Here is a 26,188-nt window from a genome sequence, read left to right on the forward strand (position 1 = left end):
GGGCTGCCGGTCCCTGCCTAACCTGTTATGGGGCGGGGGGGACCGGCGGTTCCCGGGGGACTAAACGGGGTCTTGGACCGACAGCCGGGCACAGGGGAAGACCAGGAGTGAGGCTGCCGAGACACCAAGGGCCGCGCGACGACCGCGCCCCCTCCATCCTCCCCATCTTCGCGCATGCGCGCCGCGGCCGGCTGCTCTGCCTCCCGCCCCCAGGAGCTAGTGCTCACTCTTTTCCTTTCCCTTCCCATCCCTTCCTTCCCGCCCCGCGGCCGCAGTCCCGGCCGGGGCCTCGTTCGCAGCGACGGGGGCGGGGGCGGACGGGGCGCAGAGGTCCCTGCGGCAGCGAGGGAGGGGGTTTCTCTTCCTGTCCTGGCGTCGCCCCGCCACGCCGGGCACCCTGAGCGGAGCCCCCCCAGAGCACTGAGGCTTCCCGGGCCCGCTCTCCAGGATGTGGAAGCTGGTGCCCGCCGCGGGAACAGGTGAGGGAACGCCAGAGCCCGGCGGGCTGGGCCCGAGCACCGCGGGCGCCGGCCCTTCCCCGCCCTAGCCTGCGCCTATGCGAGTACTCGGGTTGAGGGCGCCTCCCACCCTCGGGTTCGTATCCCGCGGCGGCCCGTGAGGCCGGAAGCTCGGGTTCGGTAGTGCCGGCGCCGGGAGCCGATGGTTGGGCTTCTATGGTGGTCTGCAGTTGGGCTTGCGGGCAGAGCTTCGTTGGCCCGGTGTGGGCCGGTGGTGCCAGAAGTCCTCTGCTCCGGGCGCTCGTCCGCGGTTGAGCCTCTGATTTTCCCTTGGGCGCTGCGGACCTCAGCTCCCCTTAAATTTAACAGGGTTCTTCGCTCTGCTCACCCGTGTGGGATCCCTTCAGGTGCAGCTGTAGCCAGTGTAGCAGGTCACAGAGCGCTGCTTTATCGGGGGAGTTGAGCTCTGAGGCAGAAGTCAACCTCAGGAGTTTCTCCTTTAAGAAAAGATGTCTAAATATTATGTTGATGCTTCAAGGACCAAGCGTCAAACTGAAGACATCAAGCTGTTTCTTGGATGCAGAGTTCTAAAACTGAATTGCCACTGTGCCTTTTTTCATCAGTTCCCTTATCCACAGGAACTTTGATACATTGATAACTCTGACAATAGGTATCATATAATATACAAATTTCTTCTTCACTTAAATGTTTTCTTGTCTGTATAACAAGTAGTCCTAGCACAACTTCATCTGCTTTTTATTTCCTATTTCATTGGAAGTGAATTTTGGTTGTTTGGTTTATCTCGAGTGGCAATAGTACCTAATTCCATTGAAATGAACTGAGTTATCTCTTACTGCCTGGAAAACTCTTGAGCAAGAGCCAAAACACTGGGATTGTCATTGTGTTCAGGATGATTGTTTCTGTGCAGTTCACATTTGGAAAGTTACTTGCCCAGGGTTGTTAAGTAGAATTTAATCTGTAGTTATTAATTAATTTTCATCAGTAAATGTTTCTGGTTCTGTTGACAAGTAGGTAACACACACCTTTTGGATGTTGTCACTGAAAGCCGCCATGTGGTCTAGATGACAGATGAGCTAAAGAATAGGTCAAGAATGAGCTAAAGCATAGGTCAGAGACTCAACTTACTAAGTGTCAGTTGATTTACATTGCAGATCTTTTTACATTCATTAGGAGGACATTGAACCTCTTAATACACTATGTAAATAAATTACATGCCCTCAAAAAATTATGTACCCTTAAAACTTGTGGTTTGGAAAAGCTATCTTACATAGTATCTTTTATAGTAATCTTTTTTTTTTTTTCTTCTGTATGTAGCACTTCTATATGTAACACTTAATGTTCAAGAAGTAATACAAGAGAAAAGCAGCAAAGTATTTGTGAAAATAGGTTGTCCTTAAAATTGTGCTGCCACTTTTTTAACTGGTTTATTATAAAATGTAACTTTTTATAATGGTCAAAGCAAGAGAGAGGGGAAGAAAGAGATTTTGTCTACAAACTAAGTGGGTAATTTAAGTCAGCCTAATAAATGATGCATGACAAAGTTGAGTTTCACATATACGACAAACGTTTGAATGTTTACTAAGTACTTAAGGTATTTGGGGTTTTTTTTTCTACATTAATATTTTTTTATCTCCTGTTTATTTTCAGGAGAGCCATATCGGCTTTTGAGTGGTACAGAATATGTTGTTGGACGTAAAAACTGTGCAGTTTTAATTCAGCATGATATGTCCATCAGTCGAAGTCATGCGGTTCTGACAGTAAGTCGTCCTGAAACAACCACTGTAAGTAGCCAGTGTTTTACTGCATTATCAATATGCTGTGTGGATAATTCAGTCTGCTGTGGCCATACATACTCTCATTACAATCTCACTGGTGTTTTATGCTTGGAGTAGAACCACTGATCATCTCTCTTTTGGGTTTGGTGTTTCTTTTCCACAGGGTTGCTTGTCTATTTTGAGAAATTTAGTGGCATAGTTCTACTGATCCAAGCTCCCTCTTGAGTGAAGATTCACTAGGAATTTGTATTAAAATAATAATAGCAGGAAAATTATGCAATTAAATTTCATTACATAGACTAGTTTTAGGTCTGGTTCTGGAAAGTGCTTCAGTTGTCTTACTGCAGGCTTAGTTCGTGTTTCACTGCATTCTGTATTTACTTAGGGGACTGAAAAAAATGTCCAAAGGACTGTCACTCATCTGCTGCAATGTTTATGGACATGTTGGAGCCAGTCAGCAGGAATTTCATTTATGTAACCGTACATAGAGTTTGAAGTTAAATACATAAAATTTATTTGTCATTTTAATACTCCAGATAGTGTATAACCACGTGTCAAAAATTTCATAGAAACAAGCTGTTAGTGTTCTCATTAGCTTGTGAACCGTTTGGGAAATACGACAGTGTCTCACCTCTTCTTGAGCTATGCTGGTGTCACCATCCCCTGCAGCTTGTGGAAGACTAGCAGTGCTCAAGGATGGAAGTGAGGGAAAGTGACTTGGGCACCTATGCCAGGGCTGAATGGTAGGTAAAAGCATCAATAATAAATCTCAGAGCCTTGCTAAACCGCTTTTGCTTTGGGCTGGCAATTGATTGACTTGCACAGCTTCCAAAAAGACTCTGTAAGAAGCACAGAACTTGTGAAGCTAAAAATGTGTATGTTTTCCTCTCATTCCTTCACAGTGGAAATAAGAGGATGTGTAATTACAGGTAGCCAGCCTCATTGTCCAGAGTTTTTATTTAGGATGGTATTCTGTGGGCTTTTTCTTACTCATCTACTGCTTTGATCCATAATGGTGGTAACCTGTTTATGAGAAAACTCTCTCATTCTGGTAAACTATAATGGCTTATTTGTGTTCTTATTTTCAGAGCCAATCTCTCTCGGTCCCTATATTAACAGTAACAGATACATCTAAGTATGGTACCTTTGTTAATGGATCAAAACTCAGTGGCACTTCAGTGTCTTTGCAGTCTGGTGACAGAATCAACTTTGGAGTCCTTGAGAGCAAGTTTAGGTAAGCACTTTGATTCTAAAATATCAAATAGAAAATTACAGTTTTTGAAAAGAGTATTTTAGCACATCATACAGCTTGGCAAGTGATGCAAGAGTGATGAGTTTTTAGAAGGCGAAGGAGATGAGTAGTATTTTGCCTGTGTTCCACACCTGGTTTTGCAACAGTTTTCCATTACATATTTTTAGAATATAATTTATTTTGACACTAAGACGTTAAATTGTTTATAGTAAAGCATTGGCAATTTAGAAGACGATGTATCATACACAGTGAGTGTTTTCAGGCTATCTTAGGTAAAGAACAAAATCCTATAATATAAATGATTATAAAGAAGAGGTGAAAGTTTGGCATAGGAAGAGAGCTTGTCTGAGCCCTTGTTAGCTGCTGATAATGTAATGAGAAAAGAATTGACATAGCTGGAGGGTGTTTTGTGCAGCACTAGCCATTGAGTGCTTGTTGCTGTGATGTATGCCTGCATTCTCTTGAGCGAATCCAACTTGTTAGTTTTTCAAATTTAACACGGTAGCCAGTGCTATCTGTTTAAATACATCAAGCATTCCTTGAAATGGCAGGTAAGCAGAACAAATTCTGATCACCAATAAAATCAGCATTAAAGCAACCAGAAGTTGGCTTTGTTCCTTAAAATTTGACTCATTTGTTTCACTGCTGCTGGCATTATCTGATTTCCCTTCCATTTATTACAATAAATTGGGTTTGAGTTTTTGAACTCAAAAAATCTACACCACTTAGATTTTTTCTTTTTTTCTTTTTTTTTTTTTTAAATTCTTATCTACTTGTGGACTGTTTTGTTGAGCATACTTTTGCCTTTCAAAGCACATGCTCAATTTCTTTTAATATTTTCTGACCTTGCAATATTCTTGAAGCAGTAATTGTATGTGATGTCTGTGAAAGATTCAAAAGTCCTTAGAAATATTTCAGTCAAAATCTTATGTTTTCTGAATAGGAATCAGTATTCAGTTTCTTTGGGAAATTTTAAAGCCGTCATAGGTCTAAGTAAGAGTATGGGGGTTGGGGAGGGGCTGTGGTTTGTGGTTTTTTGTTGTTGGGTCTTTTTTTTTCCCCTTCAGATTTCCCTGAGACACAAACATAATAGTTAAATCAGCTTTGTTCATCATGATTGACTAAAATAACTACAGCAATTCTCCCTTGTTTTTTGCAGAGTAGAGTATGAACCTTTGGTTGTCTGCTCCTCATGTTTAGATGTAGCTCAGAAAACTGCTTTAAATCAAGCCGTCCAGCAGCTTGGAGGCCTTGTAGTGAATGAATGGACAGAAGACTGTACTCACCTTGTAATGGTGTCAGTAAAAGTAACTGTTAAGGTATGTTGAGCTTTTGCATATTGATGGCATTACTTTGCCATTTTCCCATGAATGCAGATTAAATTCTAGACCTGCTCAAGATTTCCCCCACAAAGCTACTAAATCAACTCTTTCATGTTTAGAAAGAGGAGTATGTTGATGAAAGGTTGGCGGAGAAGAAAATCAAAAAAGCAAATTTTGAAGACCCTTACTGATTTTCATCAGTTGCCTTTTACATTTTCATAACTTTGGTCAAGACAGCAATTAAAAGCTAGGCTGTTAGAAACAAACCTGTCCTGGTTTTCAGTAGCAAAAATCAGTATTGCTCTATTTGTGTGACTTTTTCCACATCTAAGATCTTAAAAACCTAATGTCAGTTGAGCCATATTCTAGCTGAACTTTTTACGTAGAGTAATTATATATTTTTTGTCTTTTCAGACTATATGTGCTTTGATTTGTGGTCGACCAATTATAAAACCAGAGTTTTTTGTTGAATTAATCAAAGCTATTCAGTCCAGACAGCAGTTGCCAAATCATAAAACGTAAGTATCATGTTTCCAGTGTCACAGAATTAAATTTGTGATGTAGATTATCAAGTAACTACACGTTTATCTGATCATATTTGACAGAATATGTGATTTACAGTAACTTGTGGAAGAATGCTGAATATGACACACATTTTAATATTCAGGCAACTTTCTTGCTCTTATCCCTAGAGGATAGAAACGAGCTCTTGGAACTGAGCATATGCTTAGAGATGTTACTAGCTCTAAATAGGAACTTGTTTTGTTGATAGGTTTGAAGCAACATTTAAACTCATGGGTGTTTAAATAACACAGGATGTATCTTGGTGATACAGTAACATAAAGAAAATTATATTTTTATAAAAGAAATTATGTCAAGCTTATTTCATTATGACATAATTTCCCAGTACAAAGTTACTCAGTTTACTGTAAACTTTGGTTAAGACAGAGTTAGCCTGGCCATTGACTTCCCTGGAATAGCAGGGGGTTTTAATTATCTGTTAAGAGGTGACATAAGACTAATGTGCATTGGTCTTTACTATACGAGAGTAAAATACTCATTGTTTTCATGGTTAAATTAACTTGGAAAGGGAATTCTGACTTTGGAGCAAGTATTGCAGAATACTCCCTTTTGGTTATTTTCTCTGTGTAGAAAAGTGTAAAATAATCCTCTTATAGTGTGTGAGAATTTCATCTGAGCCCGTATAGCTAGTATTTTTACCTTGAAAAGGGAGACAGTTGTGTTTTGGTTTGGCTTGTTTGTTTTGTATGAACACATGATTTATGCAGGTGAGAAGTTTCTATTGTGTATTTTTAAAAGGTAAACTGCATGGGTAAGTTGTTTGGTTTGGGTTGGGTTTTTGTTTGTTTGTTTGTTTAACTGCTTCTATTCTTCGCATGCTTTGGAAGATACTGGGAAATGAAATACGTAATTGAATGGAAATTGTAAGAGTACTTGGCATTTGAAAATAACATGTTGAACTTTTAATGTCAGTTAATAGGGAGAAAATTCTGTGAAATTCATTTAAATACTTTCAAGATACTATGACTTTTCTGGGTGTATTGTTTTAACCAGGTGGATGTTGGACTCCAGACATTTGAGTTGGGGGAAATAAGTGGTGAAGAAGAGAATCACTGTTGGTTTTACATATGTATGGGTATACATGCATAAATATGTGTTAGGGCATAGCAGTTTATTTTCTTTAGTGGGTTTGATGATACCCATTAGTAGAATAGCTTGAAGAACCAGGGTGAGATGGAAAAGGGCTCCCTAAAATAGAACCAGATGGGTATGTTTCCCTTTCTTAAATATTTTTGCTAACTGTTAAGACCTTTAGAGGAATTGAGTTGACTAAATGTTAGTGACACTAGCAGTATATCCATCATGTAGCTTTCCGAGAGAGAGTTCTGAGTCAAGCTAAACGAGGCAGCTGGTGTAATATACAGATCTATATTTAAAATAATTGCAGTATTTTAAACCGGTGATACTTTTAAGATGTAGCTGGTGGGAAGATACTGAAAATTGTTTCAGCAGCTGTTTGAATTCTATTTTCAAAAATACTTTTAACTTTCACAGGGAATCTCTACATTTTGTATTGTAGCTAGAGCTGACCTGAGCTGGTACACCCACAAGACACTGAAAAACTTGGGGCAATACTAGATTGGGAATGAAATAAGAAAGGTATATTGATGTGGTAATGCAGGGTGACACTGTTAATTAAATTTTGATTACTACTGTAGACTTGATCTCTAAAAAGTCTGAGGGCAGGATAATCTTACAGCTCAAAAATAATTAGACTTCACAGAATTGCAAACCCACAGTTCGCATATCAGTGTGGGCCTTCTTACTTGAGGCTTTTTATGGTGAAGTATATTACCCCAGTCCTCTGGTACTCTCCGATAACTTATGCAAGGAAGAACAATAACTGAAGATTTTGCTAATGGCTGCATAAGTGCAGCCCTGCACGAAATGATGTATTTTATTACAGCAGATCAGTGTAAATAGTGCAGGGCTTTGAAAAAGTAGGAAAGTAACTAAGCCTTTAACTCAACAAGAATCAAAGTCTTTTTATTGAAAGATTTAAGACTGTAGAAGGTCTTTTCTGAGTAACGGTGTTACTATTCAAAGCTTATGGGGAGAGAGTACAAGGAGCGCTTCAGAATCCTAAAATGGAAAAGGATTACGTTGCCTTTGAGCTTCAATCAGCATTAGATAAGAGTTTCAAAGGAAAATCAAACATTTCTTTGAGGAGGAGATGATCAGTTGACGTTTCCTGCTGAAATTAAAATAGGTTTGAAATGTATTTACAGGGAAACTACAGTCAAGTTCCAAAGTAATGGCAACTGCTGTTTCTCCCTTTTTTTAATTCATCCTTTGGTCTTTAAAGATTACTTTGTTCCCTGTATTTATCTTAGGTTAGTAACTGTCTCTGTGGGACTCAGAAGTCTGGCCTAGTAACTAAAATCCGAGTTGCCCTATTTCTTACAATTAGTAGACTTTATGAGATCTATTTCATTGCAACAATATTTTTGTAAACAGACTTGAACAGGTTGCTGAAACTTATCAAATACTCATTTTTCAAAACTTGATGGTTTCAGGCTGGCTTATTTCCATTATATACATAAAGCTTCAGGAGTTGATTGTGAAAAACACAAAAGAACAAAGATTACTTAAAATTAACTGTAATTACTAAGTACATTTTAGACTATCATAATTGATTTATGTATTTGTATTGTTCGGTTGATACGCTGGAGGGAAGGGATGCCATCCAGAGGGACCTTGACACGCTTGTGAGGTGGGCCGATGCCAACCTTATGAAGTTTAACCAAGCCAAGTGTAAGGTCCTACACCTGGGTCAGGGCAATCCCAGGCACTGCTACAGGTTGGGCAGAGAAGGGATTCAGAGCAGCCCTGCAGAGAAGGACTTGGGGGTGTTGGTTGATGAGAAACTGAACATGAGCCAGCAGTGTGCACTCGCAGCCCAGAAAGCCAACCGCATCCTGGGCTGCATCAAAAGAAGCGTGACCAGCAGGTCAAAGGAGGTGATCCTGCCCCTCTACTCTGCTCTTGTGAGACCTCACTTGGAGTATTGTGTACAGTTCTGGTGTCCTCAACACAAAAAGGACATGGAGCTGTTGGAGCGAGTCCAGAGGAGGGCCACGAGGATGATAAGAGGGCTGGAGCACCTCTCGTATGAGGACAGCCTGAGAGAGTTGGGGCTGTTCAGCCTGGAGAAGAGAAGGCTGTGTGGAGACCTCACAGCAGCCTTCCAGTATCTGAAGGGGGTCTGTAAGGATGCTGGGGAAGGACTCTTCCTTAGGGACTGTAGTGGTAGGACAAGGGGTAATGGTTTCAAACTTCAACAGGGGAAGTTTAGATTAGATATAAGGAAGAAGTTCTTTACAGTGAGGGTGGTGAAGCACTGGCATGGGTTGCCCAGGGAGGTTGTGGATGCTCCATCCCTGGCGGTGTTCAAGGCCAGGTTGGACAGAGCCTTGGACCACGTGGTTTAGGGCAAGGTGTCCCTGCCCATGGCAGGGAGGTTGGAACTAGATGATCTTAAGGTCCTTTGCAACCCTTACTATTCTATGATTCTATGATTCTATTTGGATGCATTAGTAAATTTACGTATTTATTCTTGTGTTCATCTGTAAGGTGAATATTCAGTGTCTGAAGAATGTTTATATGTTTACAGATGGTGCATTTTTTCAGAAACTTAAACATTTCATCATTTCATGGAGTATGTTTCTTTCTTAGAGTCTGCTAATCTTTGCATATATTAGGAAAAAAAAGATATGTATGTGTATGTATATAAACATGTATAAATGTGATTTATTGTGCTGTTAAACCAGTTTTGGGGACTGTGTTTTAGCATTTTTTTTTTTTTTCCCCTGCATAGTATTATGAACAGGTTGTGTAATCAGCAGTCACAATAAAGATAAGTAGTTCTGTGGTCAGCCAAAATACACACATAAACTGCTGATTGGGTACAGACATAGCATAACATGATAAAAATTAACCTGTAGTTTCCCTTTTTTCTAGCATGGGCCTTCACCTTGCTCTGTCAGAACTGCAGTAGTAGGGAATGTGTGGCTCAAATACCCCGTAAATACTGTCCTGAAATTATCAGTTAGATGCTTAACTCTAGAGCCTTCATGATGTGGGCATGCCATCATTAACTGGATCTGAAATCATAGGCTGTGACTAAAAGGAGAGTTTCAGGGTAGAATTTCACTTCTGCCTAATCAGTTCCCCAGCAGAGATCCTGGTCACTTCTCTTATTGTTAGACAAAACAATTGAGAATCTTCAGGGTGAATCAGTTCAGTTCTCTATCCCACCAGCTAGAAAAGCCTCCTTTTCTGTCATATTAGTAGGCTGTCATCTAGTGTGGTGGTATACAATTTCTTGATTCAATAGAAGGATGGTGGCTGTCCCCACTTGAAGAGTAGAGGAAACAGGATGACTAATTTTGTGGGTTTGAGTTTTAATAATTAGCTAGAGTAAGCGCAGAATGAGATTGCAGTCTTATTTGTCAGTATTGTTAGTGGAGAATGTGGATATGTGTACAACAGATGCTTAAAGTGGATAGTTTGAATATATTCCTAAAAGTGTTTTCCTCTTAGTTACTGAAGTAGAAGGTCTTGGTCTTAGCTTAGATAATGAGAAATCAGAGGCTCTCTTTCTTCTTAACATTCTCTTGGAAAAAAAGAAATATTTGTATAAATAGTTTTAACACAGCAAGTATTTTAACTTCAGAGCTTTACTTTAAAACAAAAAGAACAATGAGTCAGTGTGGATAGGTAAATCTGAATTTTGTAACTTTAATTTTCTGTTCTTGCAGCTTTTATCCTCCAGTTGACGAGCCTTCCATTGGCACTGAAAAACTGGATTTGTCTGAGCATCATGAAAGGAAAAAAATATTCAGTGGAAAAACTTTTGTATTTCTAACTGCCAAGCAGGTAATGGGGCTTTACTTTGCAAAAAAATGTTGCAGGGGTAGCTAAGCACAGATTTGATTCTGTTCTCTGTGAATTTACCCTCTTTCTGGGTTCATGAGGAAAGAAGGATTTCTGTGTATTTATCTGCTTGCAATACAATGGCCTAAGCAAGATGAAAAATGGGGAGAAGCAGAACATATCACATCTGCATTAGTGCATCAGTGATAAGCATTACGCTGATAGTTCATTAAGCTGATACTTTTAAACTGACTGCATTTCAAGGTTTTATTTTTGTATTTGCATTCCTTTTTTAGTACAAGAAACTGGGTCCAGCCGTTATTCTTGGAGGCGGGGAAGCAAAGTTGATGACAGAAGGAAGAAAAGAAACATCTTTACTAGTTTCTCCTGGCGTTTGTGTTGTTGATGTGATGTTGACAAACTCTCAGATCCCAGGATCTGACTCCATGAGAAACTGGACTGATTCTGTTCTGACTGTCTTGCAAAGGTGCAGCATCGTTCTCCTGTACTTCAGAATTTCTGCAGAGATTTAGTCACTGTGTTTGCATACATAAGGCGGGCATTTTTTTCATTGCTTTAAGTATTTAGCATAGTAATTAAAATTTCTTGAAGCAGGAAAGAAAGGACTTGGCAGCTTTTTGAGGATTTGATGAGGTTTTTGTGGGTTTTTTTGTTTTGGTGTTTGGTTTTGTTGGGGTTTTTTTCCTTTTTTGGAGGATCCAATTCTGTAAAAAATTGATTGTAATGGAGCTGCTTTGAAATTACAGACAGCAAGTGGGTTTTCTACTATCTAAAAGAAGTTAAAAATATATTTTAAGAATGGAAAATAGATAATCTGATTTTTTTATAAATATACATATTCATTTCATGGAAAACAGATGAGATGGCGCCTTGAGGTCAGGTGGTTTCTTGCTGTCTAATTATTTGCATACAGTGTTTCTGAAGAGCAGCTTCTGTTTAATGAAAATCAGTTTTGGTGGTAAGTTTCGTTTGAGAGGGCAGGCCATTTTATTAAAACAATGAAAGAAAACAAAATCCCTGTCTTTAACCTAATACATAAACCTAGTTCCCCTGAATTTTCTTGCTAATTAGAGAAAACTGTACTCAAGCTCTTCTCATAGCTGTAGTACAGAGGAGGTGGGGGTGTGTGGCTGACTTAACGTATAAGAAATGCTCATATCTTTCCATTCACACACATTTTTGAACCGGAGGTAGAGCACAGTTGGTTAGATGCCCAGAAATCGGGTAGGGAGAGATACATTGGTCAGGTTACTGAAACCAGACAGTAACTACAGCAGCAGTAAACATGGAAGTTTGTATGTATAGGACATGAGTATAATGATGGATAATTATGCTGACTTATTGTATCATGAAAAATTGTAGTGTAGACTGCTAGTTTTTGACAGGAGGAGTGGAACATCTTGTACTTTGTCATATCTATGCCCATTTACCTATTCATTTTTGAATCTGTATTGAGAAACTTTTTTTTTTCTGTCTTTATTTTATTTGTATATTAACAGCAAGGATCTCAGGGCTATTCCCGAGGCAGAAATTGGATTGGCAGTTCTCTTCATGTCTACAGAAAAATTCTGCAACCCTCAAAAGCAGCTTGGTAACAAAGGTAATTGGAAGAAGGCTAGTAATAAGTTAATAGCATTAAAGAGGCAGTATTTCTTTTTCTACAGGGCAGCAACTGCTAATGTTCAAGTTCTTTTGTTTTGCTAGATCACTAAAATAGAACGAGACTGTATGAAAAATATATACAGATCTGAAGAGGTAATTGTTTTTTAATGGTCTTGCAATAAACTGCAATGACTATCATATGACTCATAAATAAAAAAGTAGGAATCTAAAATCAGCATAAGAAGCAGACACTTTGCTCTTTAAAGGAAAGATACAGTCTTCTGAAGTTCATATTTTTAATGGCCACTGAACTAATATGTGTGTGGTAGTTTGGATTTCATGCTGTTGTCTTTCGTGAAAATACTGGGGTAATGGGGAGGTAAAACATGAGTGTTAGAAATGGAGAGAACGGAATTAATTTGTAAATTTGCCGCCTTCTCCTCCTCCTCCCCCCCCCCCCCCAAAGGAATTTGCTTCAGGAAAATTCAACCACCCCCCACCCAGTAAAACCAAATGCAATCTTGGCATAAGAAGTAAAAACAATGAGGCATGATTGCCACATTTACTAAAGTAATAGTTTGAGGGTGGACATTCCAAGTCTTGACTTGAAACTTGACACATCTACTAATACAGTAGTAATAAAAATCTCTGAGACACAAAAAGAGTTTTTATTTGTCTAATTCTCTTTTCATGCTTCTTCCAAAATTATTGCTCTCTAGTTTGTTTCAGTAAAATTGTCAGAGTTGTGTATAATTTTAGCTTCTGTTCTGTTCTACAAATGTTGTAATGGGTAGCAAATCCTACAATTTAAAAAAAAAAAAAAAAGGGGCACCCCATAAATTTGTATATATAGGAACATTACTTAAAAATATGTTTTGAATAGAGAAAGATATACATGCAGTAAGTGGCAGAGCTCTGAAAAATACTTTGGCTGATGGTATTCTTGTATAAATAACTTGTATATGATTGTCTATCCATTTAGTTTAGAAAGCAACGCAAAATAAATTAATTCTCAGGTTAAATTTAAAGATATAGACCCTGCAGATATCTGAAGTAATCAGAAATGCTGATTCTTGTTTCCAGTCTTAATGATTCACAGGTAAAAGCTGTCTGAATGAATTGTGTAAAAAGTTTGAATATCAGGCATTTAAAGGTGGCTATGTTTACAGTTTATTTGCTAAGAGGAAACAAATACTATTATTTGGGAGTTACAACTTCCATGTATGTGTTTCAAATCAAAGGAATTGTAAACAAGACTTCTTCCTCAGTTCTTGTCTCAGAACAAATAGCAACATATAATAAGATGTGGTTGCTCAAGGAGGAGACCTATGTGTATCTGTAGGTGATTTGTTCCTCTATAGCTTACAGTGCTAGGAAAAAATTAACGAATGAATGTATAGAGAATGGGTTATCTGAAATCATAATACATCATCGTCTTGATCAGAACGAGATGCAGGAAGAATGTAAAGGGCTGAGAGATGAGTAGTAATTAAAAATGTATCTAGAAGCACCATGAGACGTTAAAATAGTGAATGTTAGCATCCTTTGGCTTGGAGAAGACATAAGTATATGAAGACAAGGACATACGAAAGGGAAGACAATATAAAGATGTTACATGTGCTCTTCTTTCTGTTATACAGAGAAATAATGAATGGAGAGCAGCAAATGATGTTTTAAGATAATCCCCTGACTATAGGGATTATGCGAAGTTGGCTGTGGAAGACAGTTAACCTAAATTTTTTTGATAGCAAATACTGGTTCTACATTAGTAGAAATAATCCCAAATATAATAATCACATGTTAAATATCGTCATAAAGCAGTAAATGTAAGGAGTTTTGTGCTCTGACAGTTGTGCATGTAATATGTATTGCATGACTTATTATGTTATATCCATATTAATACATGATTTCCCATTGTGCTTCATTTTTATTAAAAAAAAAATCCATTACTTCATTCAGTGGAATATTTAATTAAACCTGAATCCCATAATATGGTCCTTTAGACCTGTTTCTTTCAGTTGTGTTTTCTTTTTAATTAATCTGCTTAACTGTTTTATTAAAATTGCTTTAAGACCATTTTACAAAAATCTCACCAGATCAGTTACTGATGTGTGATAACACATGCAAAGAAACACCAATTTGATCCTAACCTTTTAATTCTTCTCTTGTGTTGATCTTGCAGTTGTAACTGAAAGTACTTCTGCGTCAGCTGTTGTTGGGCGAGCTGTTTCTCAGAGTTTGGTTGTGGATGAAACCATAATGGTAGCTGCTGCAGATAGCAGCACAGCATATGTAGCTGACACAGAAATAGAAGAGCAGACGTGGTAAAGTATTCTTGGAAACAGTTTCTAAGCTAATACTTGCACATAAAGCAATCTTTTGTGACAGAGGAACTGTATCATTGCCAATGGGCAAACATATATGGTGTCTGAAATGGCAGTTACTAAATAGCTTTCATTTGTCTGCAGTGAGATAATTTCTGCAGAAGACATAGGACTTGCATGACTCAGATACAAATGTAGATACTGCTTATCTGATTTGACAGTCTTAACTATTAGAAATTTTCAAGCCATTTCACAATTATAAAAATATATTTATCATGATGGATTTTACAATTTGTTTTTAGCACACCTGCATTTTTTGTAAGTATGTTCAAAGTACAGGTACAGCTGTTTTTTTTAAGTGGTATTCTGCAGTGTATCTCTGTGGTATCTTCTTATGTGTTTGCTTAATGTTTTTTTTCTCTTTAATGTAGTATGGAGGTAGAGAATACTCCCCAGATGGATAGACTAGGGAAGATGGCTTTCCAGGATATAACCGCCATAAAGAGAAACCCTAGCACCAGTGGCAGCTTAAATGCAGGAACATCGACATCTAGAGTGAACAGAACATCTGGGTTTAGTCAAAAAAGTCATTCTGTCTCACCGTCTAAGAGTTCAGAAGCTGTTAAACTTAGTGAGTGTGCTTCACGTCACCAGTCTAACTCCATTACGAATTACTTCCAGGTAGCTAGAAAAAGGTATGTTGAAGTGTTCTTGACATTATTTCCCTTATTGTTACATTGGTGCTGTTCTGGGAAATAATTTTAACTCGAGGGATGTACATTTCATTCAAAATATACTTAAAAAGGTAATTTTTAGATCAGCTTTCTAGAACAGCAAGCTTTTCCTCAAGGGTACATATGTTCAAATCTCATAATGCAGTCACTAAAACGCCAGGAAGCTGTTAGTTGCAAATGCAGCTAGTTATATTCAAAAATGCTTTTGTAATTTCTTTCTTTTGTAATTACTTTCTGGTTAAGGGAAAGAGCTGAAGAAGGAGAAGAAACATCTGTAGCCAAACTAGGAAGGCTGAAGGAAGGGTCATCGCCTGTTCTCAAGTTCACTGAACCCGCAGTTTCATCAGTGCGGAACAGTGAAGCAGAGCAGCATCAGAAGGATAACAACATCCTGGACCTAAGCCCAAATTTTGCATTAGAAGACACAGGTGTAAAGCTTGTGAGGGAAAGTGGCAAGCTGACAAGTGATAAAACTGACATTAAAACTACTTCTAGTGAAAAGCATGCGTCAAAGAAGAGAAAGGAATTAGATGATTTATCTGAAGATACAGAGGCACTAGAAATTGTGTTTGGAAGCAGAGACCTAGACTGGGAAGATCAAATGGCAGATCGTGACCAGAAAGCTCAGAGAAAAAAAAAATGTTTGGAAGGCAAAGGAAGCAGGATTCAAGAAGTAAATGTAAAACAGAGAGAGGAGAATAAAATGCTGGTAAGTTATATTCTTCTCATGTGACTAATTTTGGAAATTTACAACTGTGTTAGAAGGGTGCAGATTAGGGTGCTTGGCATACAGGAAGTGGCTTCGTAAAGTTTGTTGCTTAAACCTCTCAAATCACTGTGAACTAAAAATTGACATGATGTGTCTATTACATGTGAACGCCGCAGTGTAACACCTATCTAAATGTTTTTTCATTCTTCAGGACATTGTTCCTATGTGAATTGAAAGCTGTATTCTGAAGGTTTTCTTCTCTTTTTGCTTGAAGTACTGTGGGTAGAGCAGCAGAATATATCACTGGTCCAAGAAAAAGTTCTTGTATGTTGTTGTTAATTATAACATTGATATTTATACAAAAATAATAATTATATTACCTTTATGTAATGGATTTTCTGAATAAATCCTTAGTTGACCTGTTGGGTTAGCAAAGTAGTATCCAACATCTTACGAGTCAGACTCTCTAGATGTCATGAGAAAGATTATTAAAATTCCTGTATGAGTCGATTCAAATCACTAATATCCTCTTAAAAAAAAAAAAAACCAACAACAACAACAAAAGCAGAAAACAAAACCAAACCAGCTCGTAATTAGATTTCTTGATTAGTTCTCTGGTTTTGAGAATAAGGCAATTTTCAAAGAGAAATGAAGAAAACAATAGATTTTGAGTTAACAGTAGCCACTTCATTGAAAAAAACAAAAGCAGTTTTGTAGAGGAAAACAATTTTGAGAGCTCTAGCAGAGCAGACAGTTAACAGTGCAGAAGGGAACAAGAGACAAGGACTAGGTTTAAGTTTTGCTTATTTAAAAAATATGTATATATATTACTGTACTATCAGCATAAAGCTGATCTGACTTTTTCAACCACTGAAAATAATTTATGAAGGGTAAATCTGGTTTTAAACTATTAGGAGGAAAGCAACCTGCAGAGTACTTTCCTGTCCTAGTAATGAAATGTGCTGTCTGCACACATGTACACTTCACATGTGAAATTGAAAGTGCTACTTTTTATATTCAAAAGCTTTTACAATATTTTCCACAGCCTGGCAGGTCTTTGAAGACTGTACACATGGAGAAAGATGTGAGCGAAATAAAGAAAAAAAAACCAAACCCACAATTGTTACAGTGTACATAAAATAATAAAAATTTAAAGTGCAGTTTCTTTTCTGTAGAAATTTTTATATTCATATGAAAATGCTTATTCTAATGTATAGAGCAGAAAACAATTTTATGTAGTTAAATTTGTATTTTAATCAAATAGAAAGAAGAGGTACTTGGATCAGTTCTAACTCCAGAAATGAAAACTGAGTTCAAACAAGAGTCACCAGTCGTGGTAAGAAACCAGGTAATTCTAAGTTTGAACAGCAAACATTTCTATTAAGAAAATGGATCAAAATTTTGCTTTTAAGAACATAGCATTTGTGGATCCTATTTCAGGGTAAAGGAGGTTCTGAGGATTGTACTCCTGAGAATAATCACATGTAAATTTGAATTGTACAGTCTATATTATTGACTGTGAAAAGACAGAGCGAAGTGTCGTTCATCTGCATGCTTGTGTAATGGCATTTGTATGGATACTTAAGATGACTGAAAGTACAGAAACCTAGTTTAATTGTGTTAACCCTTCAGTGTGGCTAATGCGTGTACTCATGTTTTTGTTAGGTTACTGCTTAAAGACCAGGCAAGAACGCAATCTTGTTTGCTCTAAGGAGATGAACCAGTGAGAAAATAGATGTAACATACACTGATTAACAGTAAATAGTGTGCTAGGTTTGTTATAGGTGAGATGAATAAAGGGGAGTAATGCTGGGAATGACAGTGGGGCAGCGGGAAGGGAGACTAAATGAAACTAAATGGAAAGATTCTGAAGAGATTAAGTTGAGCATAGCCAGTGAGCAAGTGGCAGGATCAAACCTTTTCAAGTACATACAGAAATCAGCCCAAGAAGAGGGAATGCTGTGCAGGTATACCAAAGTGCAGAGTCTGCTCACATTAAGGGACTTCTAGTTTATACTTTGCTATAAAACAACTGTACTGCATCTGGGCTGGAGCTGTCTATGAAAATGGTTTAACAGTGCTTGTGAACTTGTCCTGTACCCAGACTTCCTTTTTAATCCACATAGGTCTAGCTCCAGGCAGCAAAGTGTGCATGCAAACTTGCTGGCATATGAGGTTTTCTCATGTACAAGAAAAAGTTGCTTCATTGATCACATCCAGCTTACAGCCCTAAAGTTGGCTGTCCTGGGTTCAGCTGTAACAGTTATTTTTCTCCTTCTTAGTAGCTGGTGCAGTGCTGTGTTTTCGACTTTAGCCTGAGAACAATGCTGATAACACACCGATGTTTTAGTTGTTGCTAAGTAATGCTTGCTCCGATCAAGGACTTTTCAGTCTCATGTTCTGCCAGTGAGGAGGGGCGCGGGAAGCCAGGAGGAAGCAGAGACAGGACACCTGACCCAAACTAGCCAAAGGGGTATTCCATACCACAGCACGTCATGCCCAGTACATAAACTGGGGGGAGTTACCCGGAAGGCCCAGATCGCTGCTCGGGTCGGGCTGGGTATCAGTCGGTGGGTGGTGAGCAATTGTATTGTGCATCTCTTGTGTTTATTGTTTTCCTTTTCCCCTTTTAGTTTTGTATTCTCTCCCCTTGTATTTCTCTTATCATTATTATTATTGGTGGTAGCAGCAGTGGTTTTGTATTATACCTGAGTTACTGGACTGTTCTTATCTCAACCCGTGGGAGTTACATTCTTCCGATTCTCCTCCCCATCCCTCCGGGAGCGGGGACGCAGGGAAGAAGGGGGAGAGTGAGCGAGCAGCTGCGTGGTTCTGAGTTACCGGCTGGGCTTAAACCACGACACTGGCCTAAATGGAAAATCTGTAGGCTAGAATTGAGATGAAGATGTTTGACTTTGTCTTCCTTGGAGTTAGCTGGAGTTTCCATTAGAGTAAGCATACTTGACTGGTCCAGGTAAGAGGCAAGGTGGAGAAGAGGAAAGAAGTTAATGAAAATAAAACAAAAAATTTCTTACTTGAAGTTTTATCTGGAAGTAAAATCCTAGTGCAGTGAGATACACTGACTTCATTATTATTACTGCAGTTCTTAATGGTCCTGTCTTTTGAACAGATGTAAATACGAAAGAAATTTACTGAGCTCCCAGCTCTGTCGGTCGTACATGAGGAGGCTGAGAAGTACATCCATCTTCTTGGTTTCTAGCACTGCTGTAGCTTCCCTTTGCCCTTTTGTAATCCTAACTTTTGCCTCAGCTGTGCTCATGATTATTTCTTTCTCTAAAGTTTATACTGTTAGATACGCTGTATGTCTCTTTATACACTTGAAATGCTTTTTCCTTTTCTTCCCACCTAAGAACCACAACAAAATGCAAGATGACTCCAGCAATCTTCCTAGCAGACTTCTGTTGACTGAGTTTAGATCATTGATTGTCAGCCATCCAAGACAGAACAGTCAGCTTACTGGAAATACCAGCTATGGGGGAAAGAAAAATTTCAAACTGTTCAAAAAGGTTGGTGTGTATTTGAAATGGTCACAAGATGGCACTATTTAAAAGTACTAGAAAAGTTTGCCTTAAGATTGCAGAAATATGTTAGGAAAGCTTGGGGTTTTCTTAAATTGACAGTAACTGCAGAAAGAAACAATTTAAATACCATATTATATTGTTAACAGATATTTTGCTAATTGACTGAAGAAGTACCAGGCTGACAGAGGCTTACCTCATGCTAGATTATTTAGAGACTTGTACTCTCTATTCCAAGCTGTTACTTGAATAAGTTAAGTGATGGCTACCATCTCCCAAAAGCTAGCAAGTTGACTTCCCCAAACACCATATGTTAAAATACATGTTTATACATATGCTGTGTATGAAGCATAGCATATGCTTTAACATGTTTCAGAATCTTGCATTTTACCTAATAAATCTTGGATTTTAAATAGAACTAATATCTTACAAAGGTAAGATATATTGGTTGCTTGGCTCCTGAGGATAATTTAAATGTAAAAATACCACTTCAGCTCATATTAAAAAATAATATAGAAAAAAAGGCATAAGATTACTAGAAATGCATTTCAGTAAAATATTGCGTAGAGAGTGAGAGTCACATAATACAACTTCCAGCTTTCTGGGAGTATGCTCTCATTTTTAGATAACATTTTAAATTTCTAATAGTATTTTCTTTTCCACCATTTTGTAAGAGATGCTTATGCATTCTGATGGTAAAATAGAATCTATCAGTAAAAATCAGTTTATAATGTTTTCAAACTCCACTTAATGTAGTATGATTTATTTAGCATATATAACTTGTCAGCTTTTTTTTTTTTTTTTTTTTTTTTGGTAAAAGGAGGGAGTTAATAGCTTTCTGTAAATGTTGTGGTTTTTTTTACTACAATCTCTTTTAAATATGGTCTCTGATGTTATTCAGAGGAAGACTGACTGACTTTCTTCTGTGATATCTGAATAGACTTTCTGAATTTGTTGAAACAGACCTTTTACTTGCAGCGTGGTTCCTTGTGTTGTAATTGTAAGACTTTATTGTCTGACAGGTAGCTTATCCAGGGGCCGGGCAACTTCCATACATTATTGGAGGGTCAGATTTGATTGCTCACCATGCTAAAAAGAATTCAGAGCTAGAAGACTGGTTAAGGCATGAAATGGAGGTAAGGAATTATTTCGTGAAGGTGATCAAAAACTTGCCTTATGTAGCTGCTCATACCAACCTCTGGTCATTACTGAAATACTTCTGAACTTTATTTTTTAAATAAAACCTCAGCTGTCCACAGATGCTCATAGGAACATATACATTAGAAAAATTACTGGAAGTCAGAGGTCAGTGGTAAGGCTCATCTTTTTGCTGAGTATTTGAATTCACTTTACATGCAACAGTCATATAATCAGAAATACTGATTTAAAGCAAAATCAATGAGTTAAAAGAAAATTATCTTCTTTTTCTTTTTTTTTCCTTTTTTTTTCTTTTTTTTTTTATAAGCAAAATAAGCATTATGGAAACTTGTGGCTTCTAAAAATGTGACAGTGAGCTAGAAAAAAAATCTTCACCTTTTTTATGTAAAAGTTATAAATAAATTATATTTTGTCATCGCAGTTCTCTAGCACTTTGATTTTCCAATAGTTTCTTTAAAAATACTTGCTGATAAGTCATATTCTGTTTCCAGAGCCTGATTAAGATCCCATCATATCAACACTTTTTGATTATCCCCCCTTTTGCCTAGATAACACTAATTACACCACAAATACTCAGATAAAAATTTCCCTATTTCTGTAATGATGCTTAAAACCCAAACCCCATATTTCTGACAAAAAATGCTATCTTGCTCAAACTACTACATTCCGTAAGTTGGTAGTAGTAGCCAAACTTGAGTAGTGAAATACATTATCTAATGTGAACATGCACTAAATGGAATGTTTAGAGAAAACTTACTTTTTCAGGAAAAACTGTGTTAGTGCAGTAGTATATTGTTTTTCTATGTTGGTTATTAGTTTCATCCTTAACATCAAATAATAAATAAATTGATTTTCTCAGGAACAGAACCGACATGCAAGAGAAGAATCACTTGCTGATGATCTCTTTAGGTAAGAGTGTTATGTTTGTACTTAGAAAATGTGGTGGAGTTTGGTTTTTTTGTTTTTTTGGTTTGGGTTTTTTTTTTTTGCATCACATCTTTTGTTGGGCAAAAAGGACTACTTTGGCTATTCTTTTCAAAATTCCATGGGTTCCCATGCATGGAATATACCCAGAATGATTCAACTTGTCCCAATTTTTTTTTTATGCCTTAAACTTTCAATTTCATTCAGACTTGCTACAGTTTTTTAATAAGAACATTCTGAAACAAAAACATTGCTATTTCCTGGCTGATATGCACAAGCTTGATTGTTCACAAAGGCTGGAAGAGATTCCAGGGTCAGACTTTCTGCCATTAGTGTTTGCTAGAGCCTAATGAAGTGTTTTGGTCTTATGATGAAGTCAGTCATGTGAACTGTGAAGAAAAAGTGATGGAGTCTGCCACTTTTTCATTCTGACCATGGCACTTGCCTATCCTTTTGCTGGATGACTTGAGGGAGCTAAAGCAACAGAATAATACCTGTGTGAACAAGTGATGGGCAGGACTTTCTTTTTTTATATCTTTGAAGTAATGATTCACAGAATTTAAAACAAAAATTAAGAAAAAACCTAACCCGTAGGTAAATCCTTTAGTATGGCCCCTCTCTGTCCCTTATCTTTGAGACCTTCAGCTGCTTTCAAACCCATTCACAATGAAAAAGCTTCTACCTTTTGGGGTTTTTTTATTATTATTTGTTGGAAACTCCTTCAGTGCCTTCCGGTTTTCAGACTGAGGAGAGGAGGCATTTTTACACCTATCATTCTATGCTCTTGACAGTGTAGTAGAGTCATTAATTCTGTCTTAATCAGTGCTTATGTCACAGGAGTAGGAAGCCTCAAAAGGGGTTTTGTCTGAATGAGTTGTGGCCAAATGTTGTACGTTGCTGTGAATATACAGTACCCCTCCACCCCCCCCCCTTTATTTATTTTTTTAAAGTAAGAAAATTAATGTTGGGATATTAAGAACTTGGAGAAACTTACTCATGCATCAGATTGAAGGATTTTAAGTAGCTAGGAAGTCAGTGAAAATTTTAGTAAAGGTTACCTCTAGTTCATGCACAGGTTACACATCCTTCAATCAAATTGTAGCAAGTTGTTAATTCTAGAAGTGTAGTCAGGGAAAGGCCTGAACAGTGACCAATCCCTTGTTCTGAATATATAATAAAGCTGTTTACATCCCATTGTTAACTTTGAATATTATTAAGTTTTACTGCTTTGTGACGTATTTTCTTTTTTCTTGCAGATATGATCCAAATGTGAAAAGAAGAAGATAAATTGTGACCTGAATTTACAGTGATTCTCTAGCAAAATCAGCTTTCTGCTCCTTAGGTTTGCTAGTTACACAGTGTAATACATACCTATGTGTGACCATTTGAACTATCTGTTACTCCAAGACTTGTTTTTAAGTCTTCCTTTTATTAAAGAAAAATAAAAGTTTCTTTCACTGCTTGCTATTTATGGATTTCCTGTTTTCAAGACCTTAACATTATTTGCTCTTGAGAGGGGAGGGCATTGTGGGGGTTTCCACAGTAGTACTGGGGACAAAAAAGTTAGTATTGGCACTTGGCTGAACATACACCCAGTGTATGTTCCTGGTTTAGGTCCACCTTGAGGGTGTGCAATAGGTGATGATTTGGCTTCTAATTCAGTTACATCTCTGTCTGGTTGATGAGAGGCCTGTAGATGAGTGAACCTGAGCCTTTTGCTATTTTGACATGAAGTATCAGGTAGGTGATAAAGGACGTGATTACATGATCCAAGTCCTGGGAGTCCAAACATCCAGTTAATTACGTCAGTATTTGCCTTACTCCTGGAACTGTTACATTAACTTGTCCTGATGTTTCCTTTATTTTATAAAACAGTGGGGGCTCATCCCTGTAGGCAGCTAAAGCCCCTGCAGCCACTCGCTCTGCCCAGCAGGAGGGGGAAAGAGAATCAGAAGGGTAAAAGCAGGAAAACTCATGGGTTGAGATAAAGACTGTTTTATAGGCGAAGCAAAAGCTGCAAGCCCAAGCAAGAGCGATTAACTTCGCATTCTGCAGTTCAGAACTTTTGCTGCATGCTCCATTTATCATTCTGTGTGGCTTGTGCACTGTGGTTTCAACATTCAGTTCACCAGTTTTCTGGGCAAACTTGTGTGACGATTTTCTTTAGAAGGTTAAAAAAAGTTCAGTCACGGCATCTGATGTTTCTCTCATCTGCTTCAGACCACAGACTTGCAAGCACACCCACCTTTTTGGCAAAATTATGTTCTTCACCTAAAACTACATCTAAGCAGAAGCTTATCTTCAGATCTTGTTTCTTGCATTTTTCCGCGTAACACAAAGTTTGTGGTTTTGTTGGGATTGCTTTTATAACAGGTTATCTTTGTTCACATGGCTCACAGGAAGGAGATTGACACAATACATAAACTAAATGTACTTTTTATTAGCAAGGCTTTTAAAATACAGTCTTGCATTCACCAGCTTAGCTGAACAGTTTAAAGCAGATTATATTACTCCATGCACCACTAAATAGAAGATGGGTGCTGCAGGAACAACATGCTTAACATTCAGTTAAACTCATACCAGTTTCAGTTGACTTCCCATTTTTCCTACATCGGTTGGGGAAGCTACTGCCTTTTTGGGCAAGGCTAACAAGGTATTCTCATGCTTGAAGTTTGTTTCTATCCATTCATATCTGTGAGTCTGCCCCTTTTTCTTGTACCCTTACTCCCTACCTTCTCCCAGAACAGGGGGCTGATGGAGCAGGGCTGGCCTCTCCTGTATCATTGCATCAGGTCCCATACACTGAAAGCGTTTGCAGTCAGCTCCAGTTTCCTGCATTGACTTCCTCCAGAGTGCTAAGCCCCCTTCATTACCTCCACTCCTGATGAGGCTCTGTTCCATGCATTTACCACCAAACATCAGTTCCTAACTGAGACAGTAGCTGAAGTCTCTCCCATCTCTCCCATTACCAGTTCATTTTGTACAGGTGATTTCTCAGTCCTTATTTTCCTGTCTTCTCCCTCCTCTCCCCTGTTCCATCTCCTCTGCTCTGTTCCATTTCTTGAATCTATCCTCAGTCACATCTGGCCACATCTGGTGTTTGATTCATGAATTCCAATTGTGTTGTGGTATATCCTTAGAATTTAAGCCAGACGTGACAAAACCTGAACCATCTTCCTTACCATTATTCTTCACTCTTCATCTTACAATGTTTTGGTAACCACCACATTCCAGCAAGTTAGTTCTAAAAATGGTAGACAAAATCAGACCTCCCTCTTTCCCTGCCACTTGCTTTAGCACTCTGCCCACAACTCTCTGCCCCAGCTTTAACTACAAGAATCTCTCCTAAGCACTGGTTATAGCACCAGACCCATGCAAACCAACACCTTTTCCCTCTTTCTGAACAGAGGCTCTCTGGATGCTTCTTCCTTCCAAGCTTGTTTTTAACTTTGACTTAATGGTTCCCCACTTGTGCAAACCAAAATAATTGTCTTCTAGGTGAAACACTTTTAATCACAGAATTGTTAGGTTTGGAAGGGACCTCTGGAGATCATCTAGTTAATATTTAGGTTTCAGTCATTATCAGTTTTCAAGCTTAGCATTGGTAGGTTTATCGGGTAGGTTTATCATCTAACCAAAGCTGAGGTTTTGCTCACAAGTTGCTTGCAGCTCAGGAGAATAATTTCAGCCTATAGCAGCTGTTCTGTACATGTTTACATTGATCATCTAAAAATAAAAAGGTATGACCCAAGCATACTCTAGCAAAAGCAGAAAACTGAGACATGACACAAGGAAATTACATTTATATAGTAGCTCCAAGTCTGGGTGTATCATGCGTGAACAAGCATACAGGTAGATGAATATAATCCTTTATCTCATTTAGAACTTGAATGCCACAACCAGCTTACCAGGCCTAACAGAGAAATGGACAAGATCAGAGTATTTACTTCCCCAATTGTGTCAGGCAGATTAAGGTGGCAGCATCAATTCTTGATCAGCAATAACTCAGCATTCACGTAGAAGCTGGTCCTAGAATCTACCCTGATGGTAGATAAAAATGGTTCATTTTTAATGAACCATTTGCCTCCCCAGAGTACCCCCTGGAACTGTATCTTATCTCCTGGATCGCCTTGACTCTAGCTTTATATTTGTGGACAACTATTTTTTCTTTATACACCGAGTTAAAAAAGAACCTAAAAATGCCAGGATTCTGTAATATTTTGTAAATACACAACAACTCTAGTTGTTCATTTTCTTTCTGCTGGCATGTAAGTCTACAGAGGGTGTCCAGGGACATGAAGCTGAATTTTAGTTTACTGAATCATCCACTATAGGCAGTGTAGGCTGATACTTACACACTGCCAGTCATCTCAGTATAAAGGGATGGAGGAGGAAAGTGCAAATTAGATTAACTTTGTCTCCAGAACATGTAATTTCAAAAGGATAGGAGAGCTAAGAATGTGAAGTGTATTTTTTTTTCCTGGTTTTGATGACTACTGATGACCATGAGGTTTTAAGACTTGGCTTTATGCGCCCTCTAAGTACCAGATTATCGTTGTTAGAAAATCAGCTACCATGCAGGCAGGTGTAATGTGAGCTCAGGGTCAGGATTTGCTTGAGATTAAATGTTCTAGTGTCTGCAAAGACAAAACCATCTTTAAAACAGTGCTTAGCTTCACTATAATTACTGTATTATACTATAAATGGTCCTCCCCCTCCAATCCTTGTTCCTTATACCAAATTCATTTTTGACCTCACAATTCCTTGTGTAATTCAAGCTTCAAAAATTAGCTAAACTCAACAACTGCAGTGTACCATAACCCCCAAATATGATCTCTTTCAGAAAAAAAGAGCGGTTTGTAATTCAATATCCTCACTTCAAATTTGTACCT

General features: G+C 38.1%; 1 protein-coding gene across 3 annotated transcripts; it reads left to right on the forward strand.

Annotated features, from left to right (window-relative positions):
- The first annotated feature begins 189 nt into the window (after positions 1 to 189).
- NBN (nibrin) lies at positions 190 to 22,763 on the forward strand. 3 transcript variants are annotated; one of them, XM_030478357.2, is made up of 16 exons: positions 190 to 479; positions 2,127 to 2,260; positions 3,343 to 3,488; positions 4,666 to 4,825; positions 5,243 to 5,346; positions 10,171 to 10,288; positions 10,582 to 10,772; positions 11,806 to 11,906; positions 14,091 to 14,232; positions 14,664 to 14,927; positions 15,210 to 15,675; positions 16,940 to 17,023; positions 19,047 to 19,202; positions 20,237 to 20,350; positions 21,232 to 21,281; positions 22,553 to 22,763. In XM_030478357.2, exons 1-16 carry the CDS (start codon positions 449 to 451, stop codon positions 22,581 to 22,583), a joined length of 2,292 nt encoding a protein of 763 aa, XP_030334217.1. In that variant the 5' UTR covers positions 190 to 448; the 3' UTR covers positions 22,584 to 22,763. The 3 variants fall into 3 exon arrangements, with proteins under 3 accessions (XP_030334217.1, XP_030334235.1, XP_030334224.1); XM_030478375.2 differs by having other exon boundaries at positions 16,940 to 17,011; XM_030478364.1 differs by having other exon boundaries at positions 199 to 479; positions 14,091 to 14,229; positions 14,658 to 14,927; positions 16,940 to 17,011.
- The last annotated feature ends 3,425 nt before the right edge of the window (positions 22,764 to 26,188 follow it).

The sequence above is a fragment of the Strigops habroptila genome, chromosome 1, assembly GCF_004027225.2.
Source record: "Strigops habroptila isolate Jane chromosome 1, bStrHab1.2.pri, whole genome shotgun sequence".
NCBI classification, from domain to species: domain Eukaryota; kingdom Metazoa; phylum Chordata; class Aves; order Psittaciformes; family Psittacidae; genus Strigops; species Strigops habroptila.

Bases quoted from the DNA above. Each gene is read 5' to 3' on its own strand.
- NBN (XM_030478357.2), top strand. From the start codon at position 449: ATGTGGAAGCTGGTGCCCGCCGCGGGAACAG. The intron at 480-2,126 runs GTGAGGGAACGC...GTTTATTTTCAG, and splicing joins GGTGCCCGCCGCGGGAACAG to GAGAGCCATATCGGCTTTTG. The intron at 4,826-5,242 runs GTATGTTGAGCT...TTGTCTTTTCAG, and splicing joins CAGTAAAAGTAACTGTTAAG to ACTATATGTGCTTTGATTTG.